Source organism: Microtus pennsylvanicus, chromosome 2, assembly GCF_037038515.1.
Source record: "Microtus pennsylvanicus isolate mMicPen1 chromosome 2, mMicPen1.hap1, whole genome shotgun sequence".
NCBI classification, from domain to species: Eukaryota; Metazoa; Chordata; class Mammalia; order Rodentia; family Cricetidae; genus Microtus; species Microtus pennsylvanicus.
This window is the reverse complement of record NC_134580.1, coordinates 136710571-136737418: the sequence shown is the minus strand read 5'-3', so window position 1 is coordinate 136737418 and position 26848 is coordinate 136710571. Positions and strand designations below refer to the sequence as shown.

At 40.6% G+C, this 26848-nt stretch overlaps 1 protein-coding gene across 13 annotated transcripts in view; it reads left to right on the top strand.

The window, feature by feature from the left end:
- Ptprt (protein tyrosine phosphatase receptor type T) overlaps positions 1-26848 on the top strand; it is a 1058455-nt gene that overhangs the window by 937603 nt on the left and 94004 nt on the right. For all 13 annotated transcript variants that reach the window (XM_075962946.1, XM_075962941.1, XM_075962945.1 and 10 more), the window contains one exon: positions 79-227. In XM_075962946.1, the coding sequence (XP_075819061.1) occupies positions 79-227 (149 nt within the window). The remainder of the gene's footprint in view (positions 1-78; positions 228-26848) is intronic.

Genomic DNA, 26848 nt, shown 5'->3' with positions numbered 1-26848 from the left:
AGAACAGCCTACCTTCCCAGTCCTCTAATGCAACTAGAATCATCTGACTGTGATTTTTCCCTTGCACATGTCCCAAAGGAAGCTGGCTAAGAAGCAGAAGGAGACACAGAGCGGAGCCCAGAGGGAGATGGGCCCCGTGGCCTCAGCTGACAAGCCCACCACCAAGCTCAGCACCAACCGCAATGATGAAGGCTTCTCCTCCAGTTCTCAGGATGTTAATGGATTCAGTAAGTCAAGTCAACTAAGGTGAATGGAGTATCAGTGGTCACTTTTGGTCCTGGTGCCTCTCCTGTATACCACTCACAATGACTAAGTCCAGTAAACTGTGGGATCAGAATGCTTTCCTGGGATATCAGAGAGGAAGGGTCTTCTCCTTGACAAAGCTTTGGAGTAGCCCAACCTGATGTAAAAAAAGAATATGGGACCAGGGAGGGGGTTCAGCCAGCATGCCACATGAGCATGAAGTTTGGATCCCCAGTACCCAAAGAAAATGTTCTGGATGGCATGTGCCAATAAGCTCAACACTGGGGAGATGGAGACAGAAGGACTCTCTTGGGCTTGCTGGATAGCCAGTCTAGCCAAATCAGTGAGTTCCAAGTTCAGTGTGAAACCCTGCCTCAAGAAAGAAGGTAGGGAGTGATTAGAGTAGTTACGAGATACCAACAAGCTATATACACAAGCACACACATGCAAATACATGCGAGTGTACACATACACATAAACCACATATCCAAAAAAAGAGAAAAAGACAGAATCTATGCCTAAGCAGATGGAATGGGAACAAGTTATCTTAAATCGAGACAGGTAGTTAAAAATAATAATAGTGACAAAGAAGGAGGAGGATTGTGACCTTAAGGCAAAAAGCGTACTATACCGAATTTAGTAGCTGACAATTTTTAAAACTATTTCACATTTACTTTGTAAGGTAGATGAGTCATGGAATGTTTCTCTCTGTGTCCCTAATATTTAAGAAACAATCTCTAAACTCTCAAGGTTGTTGAATTCCATGTACCTACTGGAAGCTGTGCTTCCTGAGTCCTAGATGGTTCTATTAGGTCAAGACTATCTTCATCTTTATGCGGAATTATTAAGGCATCCTTGGCTAATATAAGTAGTTTAGGTTCCACAGTTGACTCATCCAAAGGGGGACTCCGAGGCTGGGTAGTTATAAGCCGAGTTTCTTAGCCAGGCTTGAAAAAGCTGCCTTTTGTTCTGATCTTTCAACCATGCTATAAGCTAGTTCTTTCCTGGATTTAATAATACGATAATAATTTTCACTATATATCTTATACATTATAGATAAAAGGAGCCACATTTTGTAATGGTCACTTTAGATATGGTCTGTCTGGAAGATGTGGAGTGATGAGAACATGAAAGAATAAAGGAAACCAATATATATATCACACCATCTTTGATGCAGACACTCTCGTTTCATTTCCTCCATAATCCTACAAGATACTTAGTGTTGCAGATCCTATTTCATTGGTAAGATATGTTTGTCTCAGTTTCTCAATGCTGTACAGATCATTTCTCATGGATTTAAGACCCCTAAGCTGGTATGAAGCAAAAAAACTTGGAAGGTTTTCCAAACAAAATCTCCTTGTGAATGAGACACAGGGCAGAGACTCAAGGCTGTGGATTTTATGCCATCATCCAGGTATTTCTTAGAGACACCCTTTAGGAACACAGCCTCAAGGAAGGCAATTATGATTTTCAAATGTAGGTGTGCTGTCTTTGGGGGGAAAGGTTAGTCTAAACCTACCCTCCCCCCAAAAAGGCTGAGGGAAAAGGGATACTCAAATTCTTTACCCACATTCACCAACTGGTCACATTTTTCAACATTGGCATCTGGTTGCACTTTCTCTCACTAAACCCAATCTTCTGAGATAATTAGAAATAAAGTTGAAGTTTTTGGAATATTCTACCTGTAGAGATTTGGGTATGTGGATTCCTAGGATGTAAAACAGCTCTTCAACACACCTCAATAAAATTAATCTTCATTAAAGAGTGTGACTTGATCCAATGATATCAAAGATGTTCATCTGCAATGTAAAGATCTCTTGTATCCCCAGAACATTCCGCTTCATTCACTGTAGATCAGGATCCAGACAAGGAGCATGTATTCCATTTGGTTTGTTCTCTCTGTCAGCCTTCCCTTAGTCTCATGACTTTATTTTCTCGGGAATCTGACTTTTTCCAAAGTCTGATGTGGTAGTTCCATAAAATGGTCTCCATGCCGGAGCTCTATGATTTATTATCAGATTCCATTTAGACTAATCCTATTGGGAAAAGATGGTGGCATTGTTTACTGCTCTAGACTTTATCAATAGCCACATGATATCACTCTGCCCCATTGACAATGCCAAGTTTGAATGCCTCTTAAAGTTGGATAATGGCTTTTACAATAAAAATCTAAAAATATACTGATGCTCTTACCAACAGATATTTCATTTTTGTTTCTTCTTAGTGATAAGAGGAAATCTGTGATCTGCTTCATCCTGCACACAGTTCTTTCCTCTATTAATCTGGGTGAATTGCCTAGATCATGTATTTCCTGGAGATTCAGAAAGAGTGGGCAGACAGAGAGCTAGAAAGGCACAGAGGAGCTGCCTAGGAAATAGACGTAGCACATCCTTGAAGAAAGGTTGATCCCGAGTTGTCTCTGGCCCTTCTACTTTGAGCATTGCAAGTTTTTCTTGAAATTGGCCCTAGTGGTACTTACCCAGACCAAAACTCTCCTGTATAGCCCAGCCTCGTGTGCACACTTATTTTCTTGTTATAAAAGCATCCTGGAAAGGCATCAGATGCCAAAAGCTTATGGTCCAAGAAGCTTGACAATCACTGTGACCCTGAAATTGCAGGTATTTAATCTCAAGCTTGCTAGTCACATGGGAAAACAACGTAGGTCACACTGATTTCTTGTATTTCAAAGAGATATATCACCGCTGTTTGCACTGTGGACGCAAAGTTAGATCTTCAAGATAAAAATACTGAAGACTGGGTGGATTCTTCACTAAAGAGAAAGGGGAAGAACATTCAGTTGAAATCTGATGAGGCATTTTAAAGATCAAGGATAGTCTTCCCAAACAATTCAGTGTGTATGGTGTCCATATTTTATATCTGAATACACATACATATATAAAGCCATGTGTGCTCCTATGTACCTGTGTATACATCTTTAGTTTAATGATATTCCTTTTTAAAAGACAGGGGAAAAAACAACTTTCAACTGACTGGTTATATTCAATTATTATGAAATCTTGCATTTGTTATAATCACTGAATATTTTAGATTCTTTCTAGACATCTAGCATGCAGGGTTGCAGCTGTAAACACACTCTGGAGATTTTTTTATTTTTCTGAATGCCCTAAAATGCATCAGGTAACTTTTAAAATGCCCTCTGGAACCACTGGGATGAGATTTGAAGGGGAAAATGTAAGTAATGCTTACACTGGAGATGTAGAAATTGCTTCTAAAATCACCCTGATGTATGTAAAATTGAATCTATTTTCGTGACATTAGGGAAGTGGCTGTCTGGCTTCTGAATCGGCGTCTTTAAGAGCGACTGAGATTATGTGCAAAATTTTGAGGCAGCATTGAGAGAGGGAGGACAGGAGAACGGTTATTATATTGGGTAAGATTGTAGAAGGACATGCTTTGGGCAATTATTTCATTATTGAGCAGGTGGGCCCTAGCTTTATTCAAATTCTGCGTCATCCTGCTTAGGTCTGTTTTCTGGCCTTATCTATTACCAGTGACTGCTATGTTTGGCAACATCTATTCAGTCAAGCCTCTCAATATTGTATAGGAACAATGACCTCTGGGACAGCAGGGTGACAGGGCTCTGCCAGATAGGGGCTGCTGTTTTGAGTGCTTAGGCATTCTTTTAAAAGCAGTGCATGGAACATTTCAAGGACAAACAATGCACATTGTTTTCCATTTAAAGAAAAGCTGCCTTTTATTAGGTAATCTGATTGTGGTCTTGGCTGCCTTGAGTACTTGTAATTTTTTTTTCCTGTGATCTTTAGCTCCCTGGGATTGTTTTCTGGGGCTTTCTTCAAGTACCTGCCTTATATATCATGCTTACATCTGCCTCATCTCGTGTATTTGCATGCCTTCTCCTGGCTCATTTTCAGACTAAATAAAAAGCTTCAAAACAAATCAGAGTTGTATCCCTCTAATGTGGGAGCTTAGCAGTTCACCTTTCTCATAGTGCGTTTGGGCATCCTTGTTCACTGGCTACCATTGACTACACCCCCATGGAGCTAGAGTTACAGGAAATTGTGAACCACCTGATGTGGGCACTGAGAACCAAACCCAGGTCCTTTGGAAGAGGAGCAAGCAAGAGCTTTTAACTACTGAGCCATCTCTTCAAAATCCAGATAAATATTTCTATTGGTGCTACACATTTCAACAGTAAACCCTTATTTCCATGTCATAGATAATATAGGTTTTCTATGTCATCTATTCTTCATATGGGGAAACTGAGGTATGGAGTACATGTTCTTTGACAGGTCATAATCAGGACACATTTTTCTTGGATCAGTTATAGCCTACCCACCTAGTTCTACCAAGAATTTAGGGAAATACCCAAAAAGAGCACCCTTGATAAAAACAATAGTAAAAAAATAAGATTAAAAAATTATAAATACAAAAAATAAAGTCAAGTCAATGAAACATTATCATATAATTATTGAATCTAAATATGCAGGCTAGATCATATTAAAATCACCAGACATTAGACCATTAAATGCCCTGCTAAGCTGAGCAAAAGTAGAAGCAAGCTGAGAAAAGAAGTTATAAATTAGGAACACACCTCACGAATAAATATTTTTCAAAATGTACTTATCGCAGTATTTTTTACTTGTGGATGTAGATGTGTTTGTGTGTTACTAGCTTTTAAATAGCGATCTGTCTCTTGACTTCCTGGTAGCAAACACTCGAAGAAGGTAACTTGGAGGAGTACCTACTATGCATTGGCTCTTTTATTTTGTAATTTATTGTCAAACCTCCTCAGAAGTATGTGATTTCTATATTACCTTCACTTTGAAAATGAGGACACCAGGTTTGGGGCAGCTAAAGTAAACAAGCCCAAAGTCACAGAACCCAGAAATAGTAACTTAAGATTAGGAGCCAAATAGGGTTACCCACCCTCAAACCAGAGTCATTCATTGTGGCTTAGCAATTGCCAGCTCCACTGAGTGAGCTTTTTGGTACTGGCAGAGACAGACAGTGCTATTTCCCAGTGACAGGGTGGGTAAATTTTCGACCACATGAACAAAAGCTGCCACCCCCTCTCTGTAGAACACAGAGTCTGGGTACTACAATGGAACCAGGTTGTCACGAGGTGCTGGCCAGCCTTGTAGGAAGCCTGTCCTGACCATATGTATATAACTGAACCCACTTGATAGTAAACTGATACATTTATATATTAAAAACATCTTCCTAAAATTCTTTGAAGAACCATTAAAGATATCGACATCCAAAAGCACACATTCCCCTTTGCAAGCTGGACATTTTTGTCTGTAATCTTTATCAGTCCCTCTACCGTGAAGCTGAGTAGAAAAGAAAAGATACAAAGCAAAATAACCCTGCAGAGTAGGAGGACAGTGCCTCCTCCCATCTCCTCTATTCATCCAAACTCCTGCTGCAGATGCACCTGCCCAGTAGATGCTCGCACACACAGGTTCTGTACGAATTGTCCCTCTAGGAGATTCCGAGGAAAGCAACACTTTAGATCAGTGGTCTCATCCTCATTATTGCCGAACTGGTGCAGTCTGCAGAAGACAGAGAAATAAATGAACAGCAATGGCTTCTGGCCCCTGACTCACCACGGGGCAAGAAAACAGAGGTCCAGATAATGTACACCTTTGTTGTATGGCTTTGTGCTAAAGCAACCTGCACAAAGAACTCCAGGACTCTTCCCACGTCTTTGTGACCAAAATACACTTACAAGTACATTTCAAGAACAAAAATGCGCATTGTTTTCCAGCTAAAGAAACACTGCCCTTTCTTCAGTAATCTGATTTTGATCTCACTGGCTTGCATATTGATAATTCTTTCCTTGTGATTGTTTGCTCCTTTTCTGGATGTTTTTTCGGGTCCTGTCCTTGTATATTGTGCTTATGTCTTCTTCATCTTAAGTATTCATGTGTCATCTTCTCCTGGTTCATTTCAGTCCAAGCAGAAATGCTTCAGGGGCTGTTTTCTTCTGATGATGAGAGTAGCCCCTAAAGCCTGAGGCATGTCCTTGTCACTCAACAGACAGAACTCATAAAAGGATTTCTTTGGGCTCAAGTCAGTGAATGCTGAAGTTTGATTCTCTCACAGAATGGTTGAGCAGAGATGGGGCGGGCAGAAGGAAGCACTAGGCAAATGCAGCCCAATTTAGTTTAGAAATAGGGCATTGGGAAGATAGATGAGGACTTTAAAATGTACCAAAGGTTGGAGAGGACTGTGGTGAACTCCTTGGGAAGGTGAGCCAACTAAATTGTAGACTTGGTATGTAATGTTGATGACTGCTTCCTCCATTGAGGACCTTATCTGGGTCTGTTTTGTTTCTGCTGAATACTTTTGTGTATTATTGTATATCTAATCCCAAGCAGCATAGCTTGGTAGAATTTTTATGCCGGTATTATAAATAACATCACTATAGCATAAAATCCTAAGCATGATTCCTGGGTCCTTTATAAGAACACACTCTGGCCATTGCCCAAATCTCTGCCCATCAGATACTCATTGACAGTTTGTTTATATGAGTGAATCAATCAATGGATAAATGATGGAATTACGATTCATACTAAGATTTCTCTAATTCCAGGCCCTCACACTTTTCTCAGAATAAATTTCATCTTCTATGAGTCTAAAATCTGTCACTATAATTTCAACTCATTTATTCCTTTTTTTTTTTTTTCACCTGTGTACCAATCAGTAGCCCAGCGCTAGCTTTGTCTGCCCTCTGGTGTTGGATAGGGTAATGGAATCAATCTTTCTGTTTCTGTGGCACCCACCTCCACCCCATCTGTTTAACTCGTAGACTGAAGTTTCTCACGCAGCCAGGTGCTTCTCACGCACTTAGTAGACCCACTTCAGTTATCAGACTTCGGTAGAGAACACATCCCCATTTTCCATCCGCTGAGAACCTCCGTTGGCCCTTCTGTCTATGTGACCCATGCTCATGGTGTAGAGTTCCCAAGAGAACCATGACACTCTAGTCCAGGCTAGGACTTCAGAGAGCTGTCCTCATCCTCGCTCTCGATTCTGCTTATGTTTGAGTTAATGTCCAAGTACCCATCACAAGCCTGCCTATTGCAGATGCCATTGTTTCAGTCAGAACTGGCACACTGGCCTATGTGAAAATGACTTTTCAGACCCCAAAAGAGAAAGGATTTGATGTCTTCTTTATGCCAAGTCCACCAAGTTATGTGTTAACTTCCAACTGTGTCCCACTGATGTCATTTACTCTTCCAGGTCTCTAGTCTCAAAAGGGAAAAATGTGTTCCTATTTATGATAATAGTTATCCCTGTTCAAGAATTAATGATATTGTGGCTGGAGAAATTACTTAGGGGTTCTAAACACTTACTGTTCTTACAGAGGACTCGGGTTCAATTCCAAATACCCACATGGTGTCTCACAATCATCATTAACTCCAGTTTCACAGGATCCGATGCCTTCTTTTGGCCTCTATGGGCACCAGACACACCTACACTGCATAAAATTTACATGTAGGTAAAAGACTCATACACATAAAATAAGACTACATCAGTCTTTTAAAAATAGTTAATGATATCCTTATTTCAATGCAGAATACTTAATATCATATTTATTAGCATCATTATCATATTGAGGATTAAATAAATATTGTAAACTGATGATTTAAAGATGAGTAAACAGAGACTTTAAAAAAGAAATAAGCTGAGGTCCTAAAGCTTCATAGCTTTAAATGTAAAACCTAAAACCTGGATCTGTCTGATATCTTTATCCCCATAGTGAAAACCACTCTTATACTGCCTTATGGAGGATTGGCATTATTATTGCCATTTATAGACAAAGAAACCTAAGCTTATTCTAACTGTATAGAAGTCCACTGTGCTGTATAGAGTTTGGGTCTGGTTAATGTTGGCATGCGATATTTGTTTTTATTTATTGGCAAGTTTGTAAAGAAAAGGAAATCTGAGTCGTCCATTTAAAGCAGAGTGTCCCAAAGCCCTGTCTCCAAATGAGCACAATCAGCAGGGTTAGTGCTTAGGGATAAACAAGCTCAATTGTCTTTCAGGTAATTCCAATGAAGTTCAAGTTTAAGACTCGGGAGCTCATGTGCCTCATTTGCTAAGTTGTCTCTGATATTAACAGAGTTACAGGCTCACTAGGTGGAAGGCTCAGACTGCTCTTCTCCCTGTAGTGCCTGTTTCAAGAGGACATTGCTGTCAGAAGTATTTGACCTGAAGGCTGCTAGCACGTGTCAATACAACTGAGGATCCACCTGTCAGGGGTTATCTCTCAACCATATGGGATTTTCTCCTTTTGCCTGAAAAGTGAACAACCTAAGAGTCAGGATAGAAGGAACGGAAATTTCCAAGGTGAAGCAATGATGAGTCACACCGCAAAAGGCAAGAGCTTAACTGAGTCTCACGAAGAGAAATGCAAAAAAGAAGTGCAAAAATTCTGTTTGCAGGAACAATTATCTTTTCTGGTTGCTCCGGGATTAAATTGAATCTGGGAGAAGAATTGAATGTTACAAGCTTGCCACCTCCAGTTTTATTGAATATTTTACAGGGATTATTGAATATTTTTGCAATCATCCACTTGACTGACAGATAAAGGACACGCTTATTAAACTCCTGGAAATGCAGAGTTGTGTGGAATTGTTTGCTCTTTGGAAGAGAGAAATAGGAATGTAAGTGGCCCTTAAGAAAGTGGACAAATTGTCCATCACAAACATTAAGGAGTTAGATTTTGGCAAATTGCTCAGAAGAATTTTGAACAAAAATAGATATAGCACAATAAACAGTAAAAATTAAGAAGTGTCTAAGATACTGTCTGATCCAGCCTTCTCTTATTGGAGATGGAGAATTTGGTCCCGGGGGTGGTTTCTAAAGATCATTCATTAAGTCACTGATGGAATTAGGAATGGTTTGGGGGAGGTGACCATTTTAGCTCGTTTTCTACAGTTTCCTTGACAGGGTTAAAATGCTGTGTATACTGTATAGTCATTAGTGGTTTGTCTTCTAGTAGTTTCTGCATACATACCCCTGTCCCCAATCTGATTTCTGCACAAATAGAACCTCCTCAAATTGAATTATCCTTTTCATCTCCTCGTTATGGGAGTAGCTGAGGTGTTCCTTTAAATATTCATCGAATGTCGACTATAGGGGAAATATTATAGGGATTGCAAAGATAAATAAGACACGGTCTCTGCCTTCAAGGATATTACTCTCCTCCACGAGGAGACTTGTAAGTGAATCTGTTTCAATAAATATGGTAAGCGATAGAGGAAAGGCATGTATGGTGTCGCAGGAACACCAATCAGAGGCTCAGCAGGTAATTAATTCTGTCTAACCGAGTTAGCAGCTGCTCATTTAAAGGCCACGCAAGAGAAGACTTGTCCCAGGTGAAAGGTACAACAGCTTGGATGTGTCCAGAGCATCACAGGCAGACACAGAGTCTGGTGCACTCTGCTGAAAGCCTATGGTCTGAGATGAGACTGGACCGGAGGTTGGCACTCACTAAGCAAAGGGCCTCCATCCTTAACCATGTTAAAGTTCACATTCCAGGAAGGCTAACCTGCCTGAAAGCTGAATGAGCCTAGTTCTGAATCCTGGCTTCACAGGCTCCTTGAGTCCTGTAGCTTTACCTTTGCCTTGCAGGAGTAGGGACAACATTTTGCCGTCGACAGCCCTTCACTGTCACTGTGAGCTGGTGCAGCCATTCCTTCCCAATAGCTTTTCAAAAGGACAGTGAAGCAACAAAGCTGAAGGCGCTGCTGAAGATTGATGCTAGGCCACTGCATCTCCAGAAGAAAATAGAATGGTGCTCTCCACTTCACAGGTGGTCCTGAATTATAGCAGGCCACTTAGAATGTGCTTCTCAGAGTAATCAGGGATAAAGAAAAGATGCTGGAAATGTAAATATGGAGTTGCTAGGTAGCAGAATAAACCAAGACTCGGAGACCTTTTTTTTTTTTTTTTTTAAATCTCCTCAGCTCAAAGCTACAGCCTAGATAAGTGATAAACTCAGATAATTCTACTCACTAACATTTTGTGAGTGATTACTGGACACGGTCCTTTGAAGGCCTCATTTTGTATAATATTGGAAGTAGTTATGTAGTGCAAGTTAAAGAAACTGAGGCTCAGAGAGTTGAAGTCGCTTACTTGAGCAAAGCCATGTGGGTCCCAAAGAAAGCAAGCCTGGGGTTGAAGCAAAGGTTTTATGGGATTGATCTGTCTGCAGCCCCTCCTAATAACAATTCCTTTACTTGACTTGCCTACTCTCCTGTGTCTCACTCCTTTTCTACAGCCATTCAGTCCCTTTTCCTTAGTGGGTGCTGTTTTATTTTGTACAGCCTCTCACCACTGAGGTCCCTGGGTCTTTCTTAATCCTGAAGTGCTGTTCTCACTCCAGGTGGCCGCTGTTGCTGCTGAGACATAAACCAAGGAACAGGCAAGACTGGAAACAGATTCCGGTTGGAGTGGGTGGTGCTTGCATCTCAGCCATTAGGTTTGAGGTACTAGTGAGTCACTGCAGAGGTGTCAGGTAGGCAGCTAAATCTGGGTCCTTGAAATCCACCAGAAAACAGCCTGGGGACACAAATGTTGACTCCGACAAACACACAGGTGGTTAAAGACCTTGGTGTAAATTAAATAGAGAAACTAATGATCCAGGGGTCTCTGACTGTTATCATCTTCCACCCGCTCTTCTGCAATCATAGCTGGGGCTTGGGAAGAGGGAAGGTGCTATAGATATCCACTTTCGATGTGAGCATTCTACCGACTTTCATTCTTTGCGTCTAAACCAGTTGTGGGTCTCGGTATTAATCATCGCCTACCACCTAAAGAAGCTTCTCTGGAAAAAAAAAATAAGAAGCTTCTCTGGTAAGGGTTGAGAGATGCCCTAATCAATGCATGTGATGATTAGTTACGAGAATTTAGTGTAATACTATGTCTATTAAGCAGAATAATAATGCTAGGTCATAGACCCTGCCTATCCCCAGGCTCCCGTCCCTGGTAATGGTGCCACTTAAGAGTTTAAACTTACGGAGTGGACCTTAAGTCGATCAAAAAATGGTTAGTTATTCCTGTGACATTCATGCCACTATTGCATAGGTCTTGCCAGGCCAGAAGTTATTGTAGATGACTGGTAATTACTCTCTCCTGGTAGAGTGACTGGCACTTTCTGACACTTTAAAAGCTAGCCAGAAGGAATGTGCCTTTTGTATCAGTACCAGCTCAATTGTTCCATGTTCTCTGATTCAAGTGTGTGTTGTCTTCAGTGATAGATTCTTATTGTCAGGTTCTGGAGGGTAACCTGAAACACTGACAACAGCCCATGTCTGAGGTTCTGTGGGGTCTCTCTTTCCAGCAAACCATTCATGGCATTAAGGTTTTTATTGGTTATCCTGTGGTATCTGGTAGGAGCATTGTTACCCTGTTATAGGGTAACTCTATTTAGAGTTTTTTGATATTTTCATGGGTGCATGGGTGTGTGTGTGTGAGTGCACGCTACAGCAGTACTGTTCCATATGACTTCTTTGAAAGGTCTTTAGTGGTAGCTAACACCCATTTTCCCTCCTCTACCGTGCCCTCCCAGATACGGTGGCTCACACCTGCAATTTCAGCGCTGGGAAGCTGAGGATGGAGGATCAAAAGTTCATAGCAAAGTTGAGACCAGCCTGACCTATATAGGATCGTTGCTCAAAAAACAAGAATGAAATCAATTTAAAAAAAAAAAAGAACCGCTTATTCTGAATTTTGTTGTATCTAGAACTCACATGGTTTTCTCCATATCCACTCTCTCTATTCATCTCTTCCCAAGTCATTATCACCTCTTACCTCAGTAGAAGAGCATAGTCCACAAATAATACATAATATCTGTACTGGCTGGTTTTGTATGTCAACTTGACACAAGTTAGAGTCATCAGAGAAGAGCGAGCCTTGGGTGAGGAAATACCTCCATGAGATCCAGCTGTAAGGTATTTTCTCAGCTGGTAATCAATGAGAGAGGGCCTAGCCCATGGTGGGTGCTGCCATCTCTAGTTTGATGATTCTGGATTCTATATAAAAGCAGGCTGAGCAAGCCTTGGGAAGCAAGCCCGTAAGCAGTAACAGCCCCCCGACCCCCCATGACCTCTGCATCAGTTCCTGCCTCCAGGATCCTTCCCTGTATGAGTTTCTGTTCTGACTTCTTTCAGTGAAGAATAGCAATGTGTAAGTGTAAGTCACATAAACCTCCCCAACTTGTTTTTTTGGTCATGGTGTTTTGTTGTAGCAATAGAAACCCAAAGACAATAACAATAAATAATAATTTATATATCTGTCTTTCTCTACTCCGTTTCTTCTCATAATAACCAGGTATATCTTTTTCTAAGTTAAACATTAGGATAAGAGCCAAAGATAACACCCTGAAATCTTAAACTGTTCCCCTCTCTCAGGCTGTCACACCTCACTGGCCTTTTCTGTGAGACTCATCTAAGCTGTCTTTTCCCATGGGGTCTTATCTATGCCATTTCTCTATCTAGATTGAGGTGGACTAACGATAGCCCACAGGCCAAATCTAGCCTAAGTTATCTATTAATATAGGCTGAAGTTTTGTTAGATCATAGTCATTCCTGTTTGCATATTTCTTTTTTAAAACAAACTGCAGCTCTCTTTAGATTTTTTTATTTCTGTCCTTTATGTACATAGATACTTCGTCTGCATGTTCATTGGCACACCAGAAGACAGTATCAGACAGTTGGGAGCTGTTGTTTGGGTGCTGGGAATTGAACTCAGGACCTTCGGAAGAGCAGCGAGTGCTCTTAACCATTGAGCTATCTCTCCAGCCCCACGGTCTGCATATTTCTACAACTCTTTTGTGCTGTGATAGTGTCGTTACTTGCCATAGAGACCACTTGACCCACAAAGCCTAAAATATTTACTCCCTGACCCATCACAAAAACAAGTTTTAGCCCCTAATTGATTATTTTAGCTCTCAACTCGAGCATTTTTTAAAATCTGCTAATCCCTTTATCTAACTCCTTCCCTTTTATCCACAGTATCACTGAGTTGTGTTTCCTCACTTTTCCCCTCAAGGCTGACTGTGGTTTTCAGACACATTTTTTTCTAAGATCTATTTTATGAAAGTTCCAAGATGGGAAAAAGCATTTACGGTTTATTGCTACCCTATCCTCAGCATGTAGTGCAATGTCTGTCACAGAACAGATACTCAGTACTCTTTATAACAAGTGGATGGATGGATAGATAGGAATTAGGCAGTGAACCGCTACATGCTCAGGAAGCTAAAAGGAATGTTTGGCATAGACGGTGCCACATACGGTTGTACTATTTTCAACATCTCTAAGTGGATGCAGGTGGAGAAATGGATCAAAGAATGTGCCCTTGCCAGTCAGGTGTCACCCAGCTCTTAGCCCCTCTGGTGTACTTACCATCAACCTCAGTGTTCCAATACTCAAGACGGTTTTGCATATTCATTTTCATGGTTCCTGGAACCCTGAGATGTTAGTCAACTGAGCCTGGGGAATGTGGTCAAATCACACTTCCAATCCCTTGAGCAGGAATGGGTATAAATGAGATGTCTTTAGGGCACATACGAATAGACAAATCTGTTTGGCTGCTTCCCGGCTCTGCCAAGTAGAGAGGCAAGAGAAATAGCAAAGCAACATTTGTAACAACAGATTTGGTTCTCACCTGACTGGCTGGCTGGCTGCATATGAAAACATGGAGATATGGCTTATTTGGAGCTGTATTGTTGGCAACAAACGCCTGTCTCACAGATCTGGTATGTATAGCCATGGAGAGCCAGCTTCCTCTCTTGCTCTGAGAACCACAGTCCTTCTATAATTAGTGAAACTTACTAGTTGAAAAGGAAGGCATTTGGGGCCATTAGGTTTTCTAGGTAATGAGAGAGATTTCTAGATGGGAAGAGGTATCTAGGTGAGATGCATGCCTGCAGGAAATGCGAATAGGTTCCATTGGTTAAGGACAATATGGTGGAGGAATTGGATTTTACAGAAACAAATGTCAGAGTCAGTCAAGGCAACAAAGGAGACACAAGTGACCACTCTTCATTTACCACATCAAAAACTGATGGCAGGAGAAACAGCAGTTACTGTGTTTTGTTCACAGTTTGGTGGGCCAAGAGTTTGGATAGAGTTTAGGGGATATTTGCTTCTGCTTGAGGATGCTGGGCTGTCCTGAGTGGCTGGAAATGGCTATGACAGCTCTCCTTGGGCCATATGTCTGGCACTTCAGTTCTTTCTCAGGTAGCATCTGCTGGGAACGAAATGGCCAAATGACTGCGTTGTTCGCATGTCTGATGCCTGAGCTGAAATGACTCAAACATCTGGAGCGAGCTAATATTGCTCTCCCCCCATGCATTTGACAGGCTTCCTTATAGCGGGGAAAGCTCGGAGCAATCAGATGTCTTCTGGCATCACCAGCTTCCCCCAGAGAGTGTATTTCAGGAAAGTCGGGAAGAATGCCAATTATCTTAAAAATGGAGTCTAAGTGCCAGCATCACTTCTGCTGCCTATCATCATTGGGATCAGTCAGAGGCCAGCTTAACTTGAAGAGACTTGAGGGGCAGACTCCATTTCTCTACAAGAGTAATGGCATATACATACAGGAGGGGAAAGGACCAATGGTGTTAATTGCCATGTGCTGCACACTGCAGCTTCTCTGGTGAGGTTTGAAACATTCACTAATCTATAGGCATAACAATGAATCATTAGGAGTTGGTTTGATACCATGCCCCTTTATTAACTGTTCTCCCTAGAGCCTATGACCTGTCTAACCATGAATTCTTGCCCGCAATAACTTACTGATTAGCACAGAGATCTGCAACTAGTCAAAATGCAGAGATGGAGACACTATGAAATGCTCAACCCTAAATGGGAATTCTGAACTGCACACACAGTCCACCCAGTTTCAAGACTCAAGGATCATTGCAGAAGACGTGGAAAGTTTATAGGAGGCAGAGGCAATGGATGCCTGCAAGAAAACTGTTTTTCAGACCCGACAGGGCAGTTGCATATATGAACTCACAGAAGTTGTGACAGTAGGCACAAGACCTTCATGAGCTCCAGATAGACAAAAATCCCAACATATCGGGGGGAGGGGAGGTAGTTACTAAGTTCCAACTCTCTGAGGAGCTATTTGTGATAGCTTCGCAGGGGGCGGGAGGGAGTTAGTTTTCTTTAAGGGTGTGGCACCCAGTAGGACAACCTTACTCCACTGCATGGCCACCTATACCAGAGTATGGAGCCAGAACAAATTAGACTTGATGAGATAAAGACAATAAAACAAGGATGTGAGGTTAGTGTGTATAGGATGAATGGAAAGGGAAAAGTAAATGTAATCAAAACCCAATGAATGGATGGATGTCTTAGTTAGGGTTTCATTGCTGTGAAGAGACATCATGAACCACGGCAACTTTTATAAAGGAAATGTTTAATTGAACTGGCTCACTCACAGTTTCAGGGGTTCAGTCCATTATCATCATGATGGGGACAGCATGGTGGCATTCAAGCAGACACGGTGCTGGAGTAGTAGCTGAGAGTCCTACATCTTGCTGGCAACAGGAAGTTGACTAACTGTCACATTAAGTGAAATTGGAGCAGAAGAGACCTCAAAGCCCACTCCCACAGTGATACACTTCCTCCAGCAAGACCAGACCCACTCCAACAAAGCCATACTTCCTAATAGGGCCAGTCCCTATGAAACTGTAGGAGCCAATTACATTCAAACAACCACAGTGAAATTCCCCCCAAATTACTAGAAATATGTATTCTTAAAAGACTCAAAGGTTGCCATCTTAAAGACAATTGGGCACAATATTTTAAAAGGAGAAAATAAATATGCAGGGATAAAGAAGTATGGCAATGTCTGCTCGGGCTAAAAGTTAGTATGACCAGTATGGATAGTTCACAATTTCCCAGTTTACATTTTTGTTAGTGGCAACTCTGCCGTTACCAATAGTTTGTCAAGGTATCTACAGATTTTATGACTCTAGAAAGTTCTTCTCTCTTATATAATCCCTTATGAAAGTAAACATATTCTTTCAGAGAACAGCCCAGTACTGGTGAGAAGACTCAGCAGTTAAAGGTGCTTGGCACCAAATTTGATGACCTAAGTTCTGTTCCTGGGACACATAGGATGGAAAAAGAGAACCAGCTCCAACAAGGTGTCTTCTGAGCTCCTCCTAGACACACACACACACACACACACACACACAGAGAGAGAGAGAGAGAGAGAGAGAGAGAGAGAGAGAGAGAGAGAGAGAAAGAGAGAGAGAGAGAGAGAGAGAGAGAGAGAGAGAGAGAGAGAGAGAGAGAGAGAGAGATGATTTAAAAGTTTTAAAAACAAGAGTCTAAAACCATTAACTTTTCCCAGAGCTTTTGACAGAAGGCAGAAGGTAGGAAATGTGTTTGTTTCAATGTTTGTGGTCCTCACCCTCCCTGAATGCAAGCTGTCCCTGGCATTTTTCAGTAATCTCATTGCATTAGACGCATAGTTATAAATGACTTGGCCTCTTGTGGTACTTGATCTATTAGCTCATTGGTATTAAGTGGTAGGAGATGAACGTAGGCAAGTGAACCACAGGCCAGGTCCTAAAGAATATGAAAGTGTTGAAATGCATTGATTTCTGCAAGGAACTAAGGTAGATGTTAAAAATGAAGAGAAAAGATTGCCATCAGTTTTATAAAGGTCATCTTAGTGACAGTGAGGCAAATGTGCTGAAGTTGATGAAACTACGCAAAGCAAGTCTTCCTTTTCCACAGAAACCAGGCTTCTGGGAAATGACAGCACAAAATACTGATACAGACAGGAAATTCTGTTTTACACACACACACACACACACACACACACACACACACACACACACGTGGAGAATTAACAACCACTACAAAAAACTGGCATGACCAGCTCCTTGAAATGGAGGGTTAGGGAGTGTACTTTAGTATTACATTCTTAAAACTGTTTTTAAGTCCTGGGTATTGATTAGATGTTCTGGCTTGCTTCATATTTTCTTGGCCAATCAATATTTTGAGAGCTTGATACCTGGAAGTGTTTGGACCTGTTTGATTTTGCAATGAGTGTCATTATTCAGATAATAACTCATTGGGGAAGTTCAGTTTTTCCTAGGTGAAAACCCCTTTTCATCTTCAGGGTCTTTGATCTGGTTTAGATGAAATTCCTTCTGATCTGCAGATGTGACAGAGGCTTAGAAAGTAAGAGAGTCATTCCAGACTAGCAGAGTCACTCCTGTCCCTGCTGCAGTGGGGACCCAGTGGTGAGTCTTCAACCAACTGTGCCCATCAGATACACCTACTTGCAGATCTATTCTCTGGCCATTGTCACTATAAGCTTATCACTCCGTCCTGTCACTATCCTTTCAGACTGATCTATCAGCACAGGTTTATCTAACAACTCAATGTCATTGCTATGCTTTACTTACAGCAAGAGGCACTTGCCTAGCCTGAGATTTAAAGATGTAAATCTCACCATGTATGTTCAACCAGCCCTCCCCACCCCAAATAACAACTCCCATTTATTTGCTCCTGAAATAAAGTTTAAGTGCATCTCATAATCTATAGGGACCAAAAATGAGCTGAGTTCTGTTTACATCTTTATAGTTTCTCTGTCTCTTGCTCTCTATTTCTCTCTGTTTCTCTCTCTCTTTCACACACACACACACACACACACACATTCCCTCTGTGTGTGCTTACAGACAAAAGCATGCGTGTTTATGTGTGTGAATGGGTGAGGGGTCCACATGCATGTATACACACACATGTGGCTGCTTTTTCTATCTATCCTATTCACTGATAGGATAGACTGACTGTTGTCTCCTCCACCCTCACACTCAGCATTTAAGCTGCAAATGTATGTCACAATGTACATCTTTGATATTGTTACGTGTGTGTGTGTGTGTGTGTGTGTGTGTGTGTGTGTGTGCCTAAATATATAAATACAACCCTCTGATGAGTCTGTTTGGTGTTGCTTGTGTATATGATTTCAGGGTTGACAATTTGGCATTGAATAACAATCAGGAGCTTCAGGCAGTCATTAGTTTCCTGTAGTTTTTTTTTTTTTTCATGTAGGAAGGACCTTTGAGACTTCCCTTCCAGGTTAGCATGCCTATTGTTCAGGTCTTGTTTAGGCAGCCATATTATCTTCTAGAAATGACAAGGAAGCTATACTCATGCTACCTCAACAATATGGCTGCTCAATAATATGACCTCCTGGTCCTCTGGCTCTTGCTGTCTTTCTACCCCCTCTTCTGTGATATCTCCTGAGCCGTAGTTGCAGAAGTTGTGTTATAAATGTATCCATTAGGACAAAGCTCCCTCTGATCAGCTGATCTATGCATTTATGACCAGTTGTGGTTTTCTGTAATCATCTCCATTTGCTTCAAAGAAAAGCGTCTTTGATTTGGGGTGAGAGCTACACTTGATCCATGACATCCCTAGCCCCTGTAGTTGGCTAGGTTTCTAGTACTAGACATGATTTCCTTTCTATTGCAAGAGTCTTAAGTTCAGTTAGATATTTGTCAGTTATCACCCAGATATAAATGCTTCTATTGCACCTTTAGGGATATCTTGCCATACTGGTCATTATTGTGATCATAGGCATCACAATTAGATAGTGGTGCTGTGTACTTTGCTTCTCAGTGTGTGTCAGAAATGCTGTGTGTGAAAATGCTTGCTTATTCTTCTCAGTGTTTTGTGGCAAATATCAGCATCCTTACTAGCCTGCAAAAATCACAGCATATAGAACATTCACTTTTGTTTTGGTCACAACTGAATTCTTGAAGATTAGGATAGCTCTTGGTATAGAATGGATAATAGATAATTATGTGTTGAATGAATCACTTGTTAATTTTTGTAGTCAAGATGAGCCACGATGGTTCACTTTTAATTACTCGGTGTTCAATCAACTATTCTTATGAATTGCTAAAAAGTATGAAGGACTGATGACGAGATGATTTCTGAAGTTGGTCTTAGATTTTAGCCCTATAGTGGAGAAAGAGAAGAGGCTATTATACTTGTCTGGAAAGGATATCTGGGGCATTTTGTGTGTCATTTCTGAGGAAGCTGTCATTCTGGGATCTTTGTCTTTGTCATTAGTTCTAAAGATCCCATCCCCAATTGATCATGTCCTTGGGCTCCATCACACAGAAATACTCTTCAGAACCACTTTGTGGACCTTACTGCCCTCCACCTGTGATGTCTCTCTCTGCCTTTTACAAGGGTTTACACGTCTAATGTTTAATCCTTCCCCAGTCATAGATTATGTGTTTTATGTCTTTATAAATCTTCTCAATGTCTGGCATAATCTGAAAATTCATCCTCACTTTGTAGATTAAGCATTGTCTTTTAAGTCATGATATAAAAGATACTCACATTTAATGAGTCCCAATTATGTTTCAAGAACTATGCAAGATCCTGTCTTATGTTATAGAATGTTTTTCTTAATCTGTGAGGTGGTGATTATTAATGGAATAATAATCTTATTAATAATTAAAATTAATAAGAAGTTTGATTATTATGATTAATAACAACTAATTGTATTTAATATTAATTATATAATTATAAACTTATAATTAATAGTAAGTTTCTTTGGCAAGGGTAGAAACTGAGATTCAGACAGACTACGTAACTTCTTCAGTGCCACACAGCTATCAAGTGGGAAAGCTGGTTTGAAAACTAATATTTTGGTCGCATATGATTCTACTACGATATTGACCTCTTTTTTAATTAGTGAGAAGTTGGCACATACTTTCAAGACCACTGAAATAATGGCCCACTTATGACAGTGACATCTTCAAATCCCAAGATCCATTCCTTACTCTGTTTTTAAGAGTTCAGTAAACTTTTCAGGGTGCTGTTGACATCATCTCATTCAACAATGTGTCTTGGGTGTCTATTGACTATATGCTAGCATGTCATGGTTCTTCTACCACATCAGCGAATAAAGCAGAAATAGAAAAAAATGTTCTCCAAGTCTTTCTGAAGGCCACATTTCAGTAGTGGCAAGAAGTATAGAGACAAATGAGTAACAAACAAAAAGAGACGAGTAAATTAAGTGACAAGTTAGAAGTGGCAAACTCCCTGAAACATGGTACAGGCTGAGTGAGGTTAGGCTCACACGTAGTCAAGGGTTTGGTTTTGCAGCAGATGGGATCTGACCAAAGACTTGAGGAAGATAGGAGATGTGTTATAAAACCATCTCTGCTAGAGGATTCCAAGACATGCGCACCTGATGTGTTGGAGGAAAAGCAAGGAACCCAAGATCCTGTCTTAGCATTGAGGGTCTTGAGAACCTGGTTTTAATAACTAAAAACCCTCACTGTTCATTATTGTGTGAACTTAATGTATTAGTTCAAACAGTAGTATATTTGAGAAATATGTACTTCTCTGAATTCAGATACTTACAAAAGACACTATTGGGAAGATATCGGACCCATGATTCTTCCAAATAGCAACAAAGACACTAAGGCAGAAAGCAAGTCACCCAGGGTAGGAACCGGGCTACTTCCCTGATTTCCTCCTCCCCTTAGAACCTGACACTTCCACACCAGTCAGACTGCATTCTCTTGGTCCCCCTAGGCAGGGAGCCCAGTCTAAGGCTGCTAGGGATGCTGATTGACTTAGTCACTTCCATCACTGTTTTCTGAGCTTGTTTTTTTTTTTGACTGACCAGAATGTGCAGAGGGTTTAGTCACAATCCCAAGTCATTTATTTAGCATGGAAATTTATTAGGTAAGCTGTTGTTTAGCAAATCCATCACATCACACTTTTTGCTTAGCAGAATCACTTCATTAGTGCTTTATTGCTGGAATTGACTGTCAATTATATAGTTAACTCATTTACTTAAGAAATGAATTTTTTTAAATCTGGGCAAAGTAATTCAAAGTACATTGTTAACTCTTTAACGATTAAAGATTGCTGTCAGTGCCAATTCATGTCATCAGGAAAATTACACCACTTATTTCCCTTGAAATACTAGATGCTGGAAAATGTTATGAAAACGTCAAGAGGGTGTAGCTTAGAACCTGTTGTAAATTAGAAACTTACTAAATAGAACAGGAGAACTGGCAAAGTTAAGCAAAGTTAGCTAGAAGCTTTGCTTGCACCTTCTTGGAATGAATGACTATAAAGAAAACACTTGTATATTTTTTGAAAGTGTATGAGTTTTTGTTGATCTTGTATCATTAGGCTCTCACAAGAACATTATGGGATAACGTTAAGATCTGTGATTGACAGCCTCTAAGATGTCCGCAGTGATTCTTGCCTTCTAGTCTATATCAGTGTATCATCATCTCTTCTCCTTCCTATGAGTGCAGGGTTCATCTGTGACTGACTTCTAATGTTTAGACTATGGCATGAGAAAATGGTGATGTGTCACTCTCAAGATTAGGTCTTAAAGAGACTGTGATTTCTGTCTTGGTTGCTCATTCTCATGCTCTTTGTGGAGCCATCCATGGTGTTGAGTTTCCTTATGGAGAGATCTAGTCAGCAAGAAAGTGCCAGTAAATATCATCCAGGAACTCAGCTTCATATGCCAATGTTCTATGAGAAAATGAACCCACCAGAAACTATAAGCATGAACTTGTAATCAGATTTTCTTCAAAACGAGTCTTCAGGTGAGACCACTGTCATAGAGGATGACTTGAGTACCACCTTATGAAAGTCATGGAACAATCTCTCAGATACATTCATATTTTATGGTTTCTGCAGAGCCCATGAAATAGCATTATTTATTGTATTGTTTTATATTAAGATTCAGGGTTTGGAACGAGTTGTTTGTTAATGCAACAACAGATAATCAGTGCATGGTTTACGAAGTAAAAAGTTCTAATAGTTTATACAAATTCCTTTGGCTAATAAGTAGTATAATAGGAGCCAGGATTTTACTCTGCTTATTCTGCTGTATCTCAGCAGGAAAGACCAAACCAAACAAAACAAAATATGTGCTACAGACCAGACCCCCTCCTTGCTATTTTCAATAATCCTAAAAATTTTGAGATTCCCACAGAGGCAACTATGAAGAGACTGTCTACCTAGAACAGTAATTTCCTCACGATTTTCAGACCTTCACTACCCTGAGAAGAAGAAACAGACTGGCAAGCAGGCTGAAGGACAGACAGATGTCCACCATCTTTTTAATAGTAATTGAATGAAACGTGTCTTAGTTACCATAAAATGTTTATAACCGTGATTCCCAAATATGACTGATACCAATCTAACGCTATGAAATCCTTGTCTCCTGGGTTTGGAGTCACATACTCTGTATCTAATGTGCTCCCCAAATGACTGTTAATCCTTCTGAGGATTTAGGGTCTATTATGTAGGTCAAACCAGACTGACATTATAGTGATTAGCTATTACAATTCAGCAGTTGAGAACCTGCCAAACTGATCTTTGAAATGGATATATACAATGTTTTGTTAGTTCTAACCATTAGAGTTTTTTTTTTTTACTCAAGTAAAACCATCAGCTTTTGGATGCTTGAACAATATCAAAAAGAAACATTTTCATTCATTTATTGAAAGCAGAAAGGAAGCATTCTCAGTTTTATGAGCAACTGCAGAACACTCTGTGAGAACAATTATATTTATTTCTTGGAAGTTCCCTGATGGACTGTTCAGTCCTTTGCCACTCAAAGTGTGGTCTACAGCCCGCATCCTCATCATCACTGCAGGGTAACTAAAGATGCATATCCTGAAGCCACATGCCAGATCCATATAGCCAGAGTCATTTAAAATTATCACAGAGATATAAGATAAAGCTCAGGATGCATTAATCTAATTCAGTTTATTAATTAAAACTAAGATGCACAGTGGTAAGAAAAATTAGATAATTCAGTAGATTAACCTAGGATCAAGACGCTGGTCTTGAAATCCCCAAACTGTTCTTTTTACTCTATCCAAGTTGTCTTGCCTGAACTGTTAACTGCACCCAAAACTCTACCTAAGTATCCAGGGTACAATTTGAAATGGACATGGGGATTCTCTACCTGGGACCTTGTACCATGGAAGACTCATTAAATGGCTGTTACACATTTACATTTTCTCTCCCAGGCAAGGTTAGCCATTTCATTTTCTCTTTCCTACCCATCAATAAAAGGCAAAGTCACCTGTCAGGCTGGAGATTGTAAAACCTGTCAAAACTGAAATTTTCTAGTTTAGCTAAATATTACTCTGCAACTATTTTACATGCCTTTGTCTTATTACAATTTTGATGAATGAGAGAGAGAAAATAATCCCATTTCTTTCGAGTGAGGCATTGCTTAAAAGTCCATTGTTTCTGTCTTGCTGTCAGGGTGAGAGTTCTGGAGGTTGAAAATCTTCTCTCTCTCTCTCTCTCTCTCTCTCTCTCTCTCTCTCTCTCTCTCTCTCTCATACACACACACACACCTGAGCTCAGTAGTTTTGAATGTGTGCACAATAACTTTAGGACCAATGAGGAACTTCAGATCTTGTGTAGCCCAAGCTGGAGTCACACTGAAATGGGCAATATTTACTCTGTGAGAAGGATATTGGGTCTAGGTGTAATTAAAATCACTAGCAGCCCATTTGAGAAATGTATATTTTGAAGTCAATGTGGCTTGTTCACGTCTTCACACTTGCCAGGACAGATGAAATAGAAACAGGAAACATAGGACAGTAGACAGTTCCCTGTGGTGTTTATCAGTAAGTTAAAGGACAAAACAAGATATTGGTGCTAAAGTCGGATCACAGAGATGCACTGCTACACTCCGGACATGTGGCATCTGCCAACATGGAGTTTACAGTAAGGTAAAGGATACAGATATGAGACGGTTTGGCTGTCAGTCAGTCACTCTCACCATTCATGAAGATGACATGTGTCCAAAGAGATATACTGTAATTCATGAATGTGATGTGATTGTCAGAATATAATGCAGGATTCTCAGATGGAAGCAGACAAGGGTGTCTTTCTTGATGTCTTTATTCAGAAGGAGGGGAGCGTGGATAATCATCACCTAGATTATTCTGTTAAAACTTTACAAGACTTATTTTGTCATCTAGTTCCCTATCCATTAATCTATCTTGATTTGATTATGCATGTCAAAGAGAGTTTCAGACGTCAGGACATTTTCCCTTCCTTCTACTGTACATCACTCAGCCATCTACATTTCCTTTAGAAATGAATTTTTATTAAAAAATACATTCTTCTCTCATAACGGTACATCCCAACCACAGTTTCCCCTCCCTCCACTCCTCCTAGCCTCTCTCTACCTTCTCTCTCCCCCAGATCCACCCTTCCCCATTTCCTCTTCAGAAAAGAGCGGGACTCCAAGAGATGAAAGCCAGAAGTGACAAAACAAAATATAATAAGACAAAGCAAAAACCTTCATATCAAGGCTGGACAAGGTGACCCAATAGGAGAAAAGAGTCCTAAGAGCAGGTAAAAAAAATCAGAGACACACCTGTTCCCACTGTTAGGAGTCTCACAAGAACACCAAGCTAACAACCACAATGTACACACAGAGGACCAGGAGCAGACCACGCAGGTCCCCTGCTTGCCATCTCAGTCTCTGTGAACCCATAGAACCCATGCAAGCCCTGCTCATTTGAATTGGTGGGCCATATTCTCCTGGTTTCTCCATCCCCTCTGACTCCTACAGTCTTTCCTCTTTCTCTTCCACAAAGGTTCCCCAATCTCTGAAGGAAGGGACCCAATGGAGACTTCTAACTCAGATTCTCTCTCCACATAATGTCAGACTGTGGGACTCTATGCCTGCTCGCATTTGGTGCCAGAGAAAGCCTCTCTGATGACAACTGGATAAGACACCTATCTATGAGTGTAGCAAAATTTCATTAAGAATCTTTCATTGATTTTTTTTCTCTGAGCCATCCAGGCATGGTCTCCCTCTTGTGGTGTGGACCTCAAGTTAAACCAAAACTTGGTTGACCACTCCCACATGGCCTCAGCATATCTTGTAGACAGGACAGACTATAGGTAGAGGGTTTTGTGGCTGGCTTGGTGTCCAGGCTTCTCTTTCTGTATCTACTTTCTCATGCCAAAGAGATATAGGAGTGAAAGCTCCAAGCCTGTACCAGTTCAGCAACTCTAGTCCAATGAGCTGAGTAGAAGTTGTTCTTTGCAATGAGGCTCCACTTCTTTTTTTTTAGTCAAAGTGTGTTTTACATCATATATCTTGACCCCATTCATGTCCCCATCCACATCCACCCTCCTATCCTGTACCTCCCCACAAATAAAATAATTTTTTTAAAAAAGGAAGAAAAATTTAAAAGAGAAAAAAAATAAAAAAATCTTGCTATGGAAGCTACGGTGTAAATCACACCATGGACCCCTTTGTCCATATTCTTTACTTGCAAGTGTTCCTTGCAAAGAATCATTGCTCTGGTTTGAGACCTCTGTTACTACACTGTTGATGCTGGGCCCACACTAAGACTCTTCATAGGTATCCTATTATTGCCTTGTGTTGTAGAGATCCTGCAGCTTTGGGTCTGTGGGTCAGCTTCCAAATGACACACATGCTCCAACAAGACCACACCTCTTAGTCTTCCCCAAACAGTTCTACCAACTGGATACCAAGCATTCAATTATATGAGCCTCATAAGGCAGTTCTCATTCAAACAACCACCAAGTCCTATCCAATACAAGATCTCTCTTTAAGGATAAGTAGCTCAGGCTGTCCTAGGAGCAGTGATCTGGAACAAAGTGAGGCAACATGAATCCTCCACTGTTCAGTTGTTTTTTATGCTAGTTGTTGTTCCATCAAAAGCAGCAATGACATCAGGTCCCATCTGCAGTCCCTTGTGCGCGCAGCTTCAATCAATCCTTTTATCTATGACTCATTCCCTTCCTCATATAATCTCATTCTTTCTTTATACATAAATGCTTCCTAAATGCCACCCCCAAGTTGTCCTTTTGTGCTTACAAAAATATCAAAACTGTACAAATTACATGTCTTCATTTCTTCCGCATGGAGCAAATTACTGACCAAGATATATTCCTCGCATTTCTTTGCAGATTTGATTTGTACTAGCATGTCACAGCCACGGATTGATGTTACAGAAATTCTCAGTGATAATCATCCCTACGACATTCAGCAACCTTATACTTTCTTCTTCCTTGACATACTTCTGTGTCCCCTAGCAAACCATGTACTCCCCCAAAGTCCATTTCCTGCCAGCCAGTATTTTTGCTATATTTTTCATTAGTTTGCACAACATTTTAAAATGGTATTTCACTGTGTACTGTAGGGTTTTTTTTTTTTGCAGGTGAAAGTTCAGCATTTTTCCAGGTCCATTATTTTCTAACATGAATGACTCCGAAAGTAAAAATGAATAGAGCACATGCAAGAATAGAGCAGTAGCCATATCCTACAAAAAGGACTCTTGTTCCCATTGAGCTAAAACATCTTAAAAGCCAGCAATTAGATCCCTTCCTCTTTGTGGTCCAACAATGTGAGTGTGTTCAGGCTTCTCTACCCACCCTTCAGCTTTATTCCTGATTTCCCATTTAGAACAGTAAGTGGTTAAGACCACAGAACACCCTTCACATGGTTTCTGGCACGCCCAACACCCTTCATCTTGGCTTCAATTATATTAAGTGTATAAAGCCCTTGCTGAAGCACA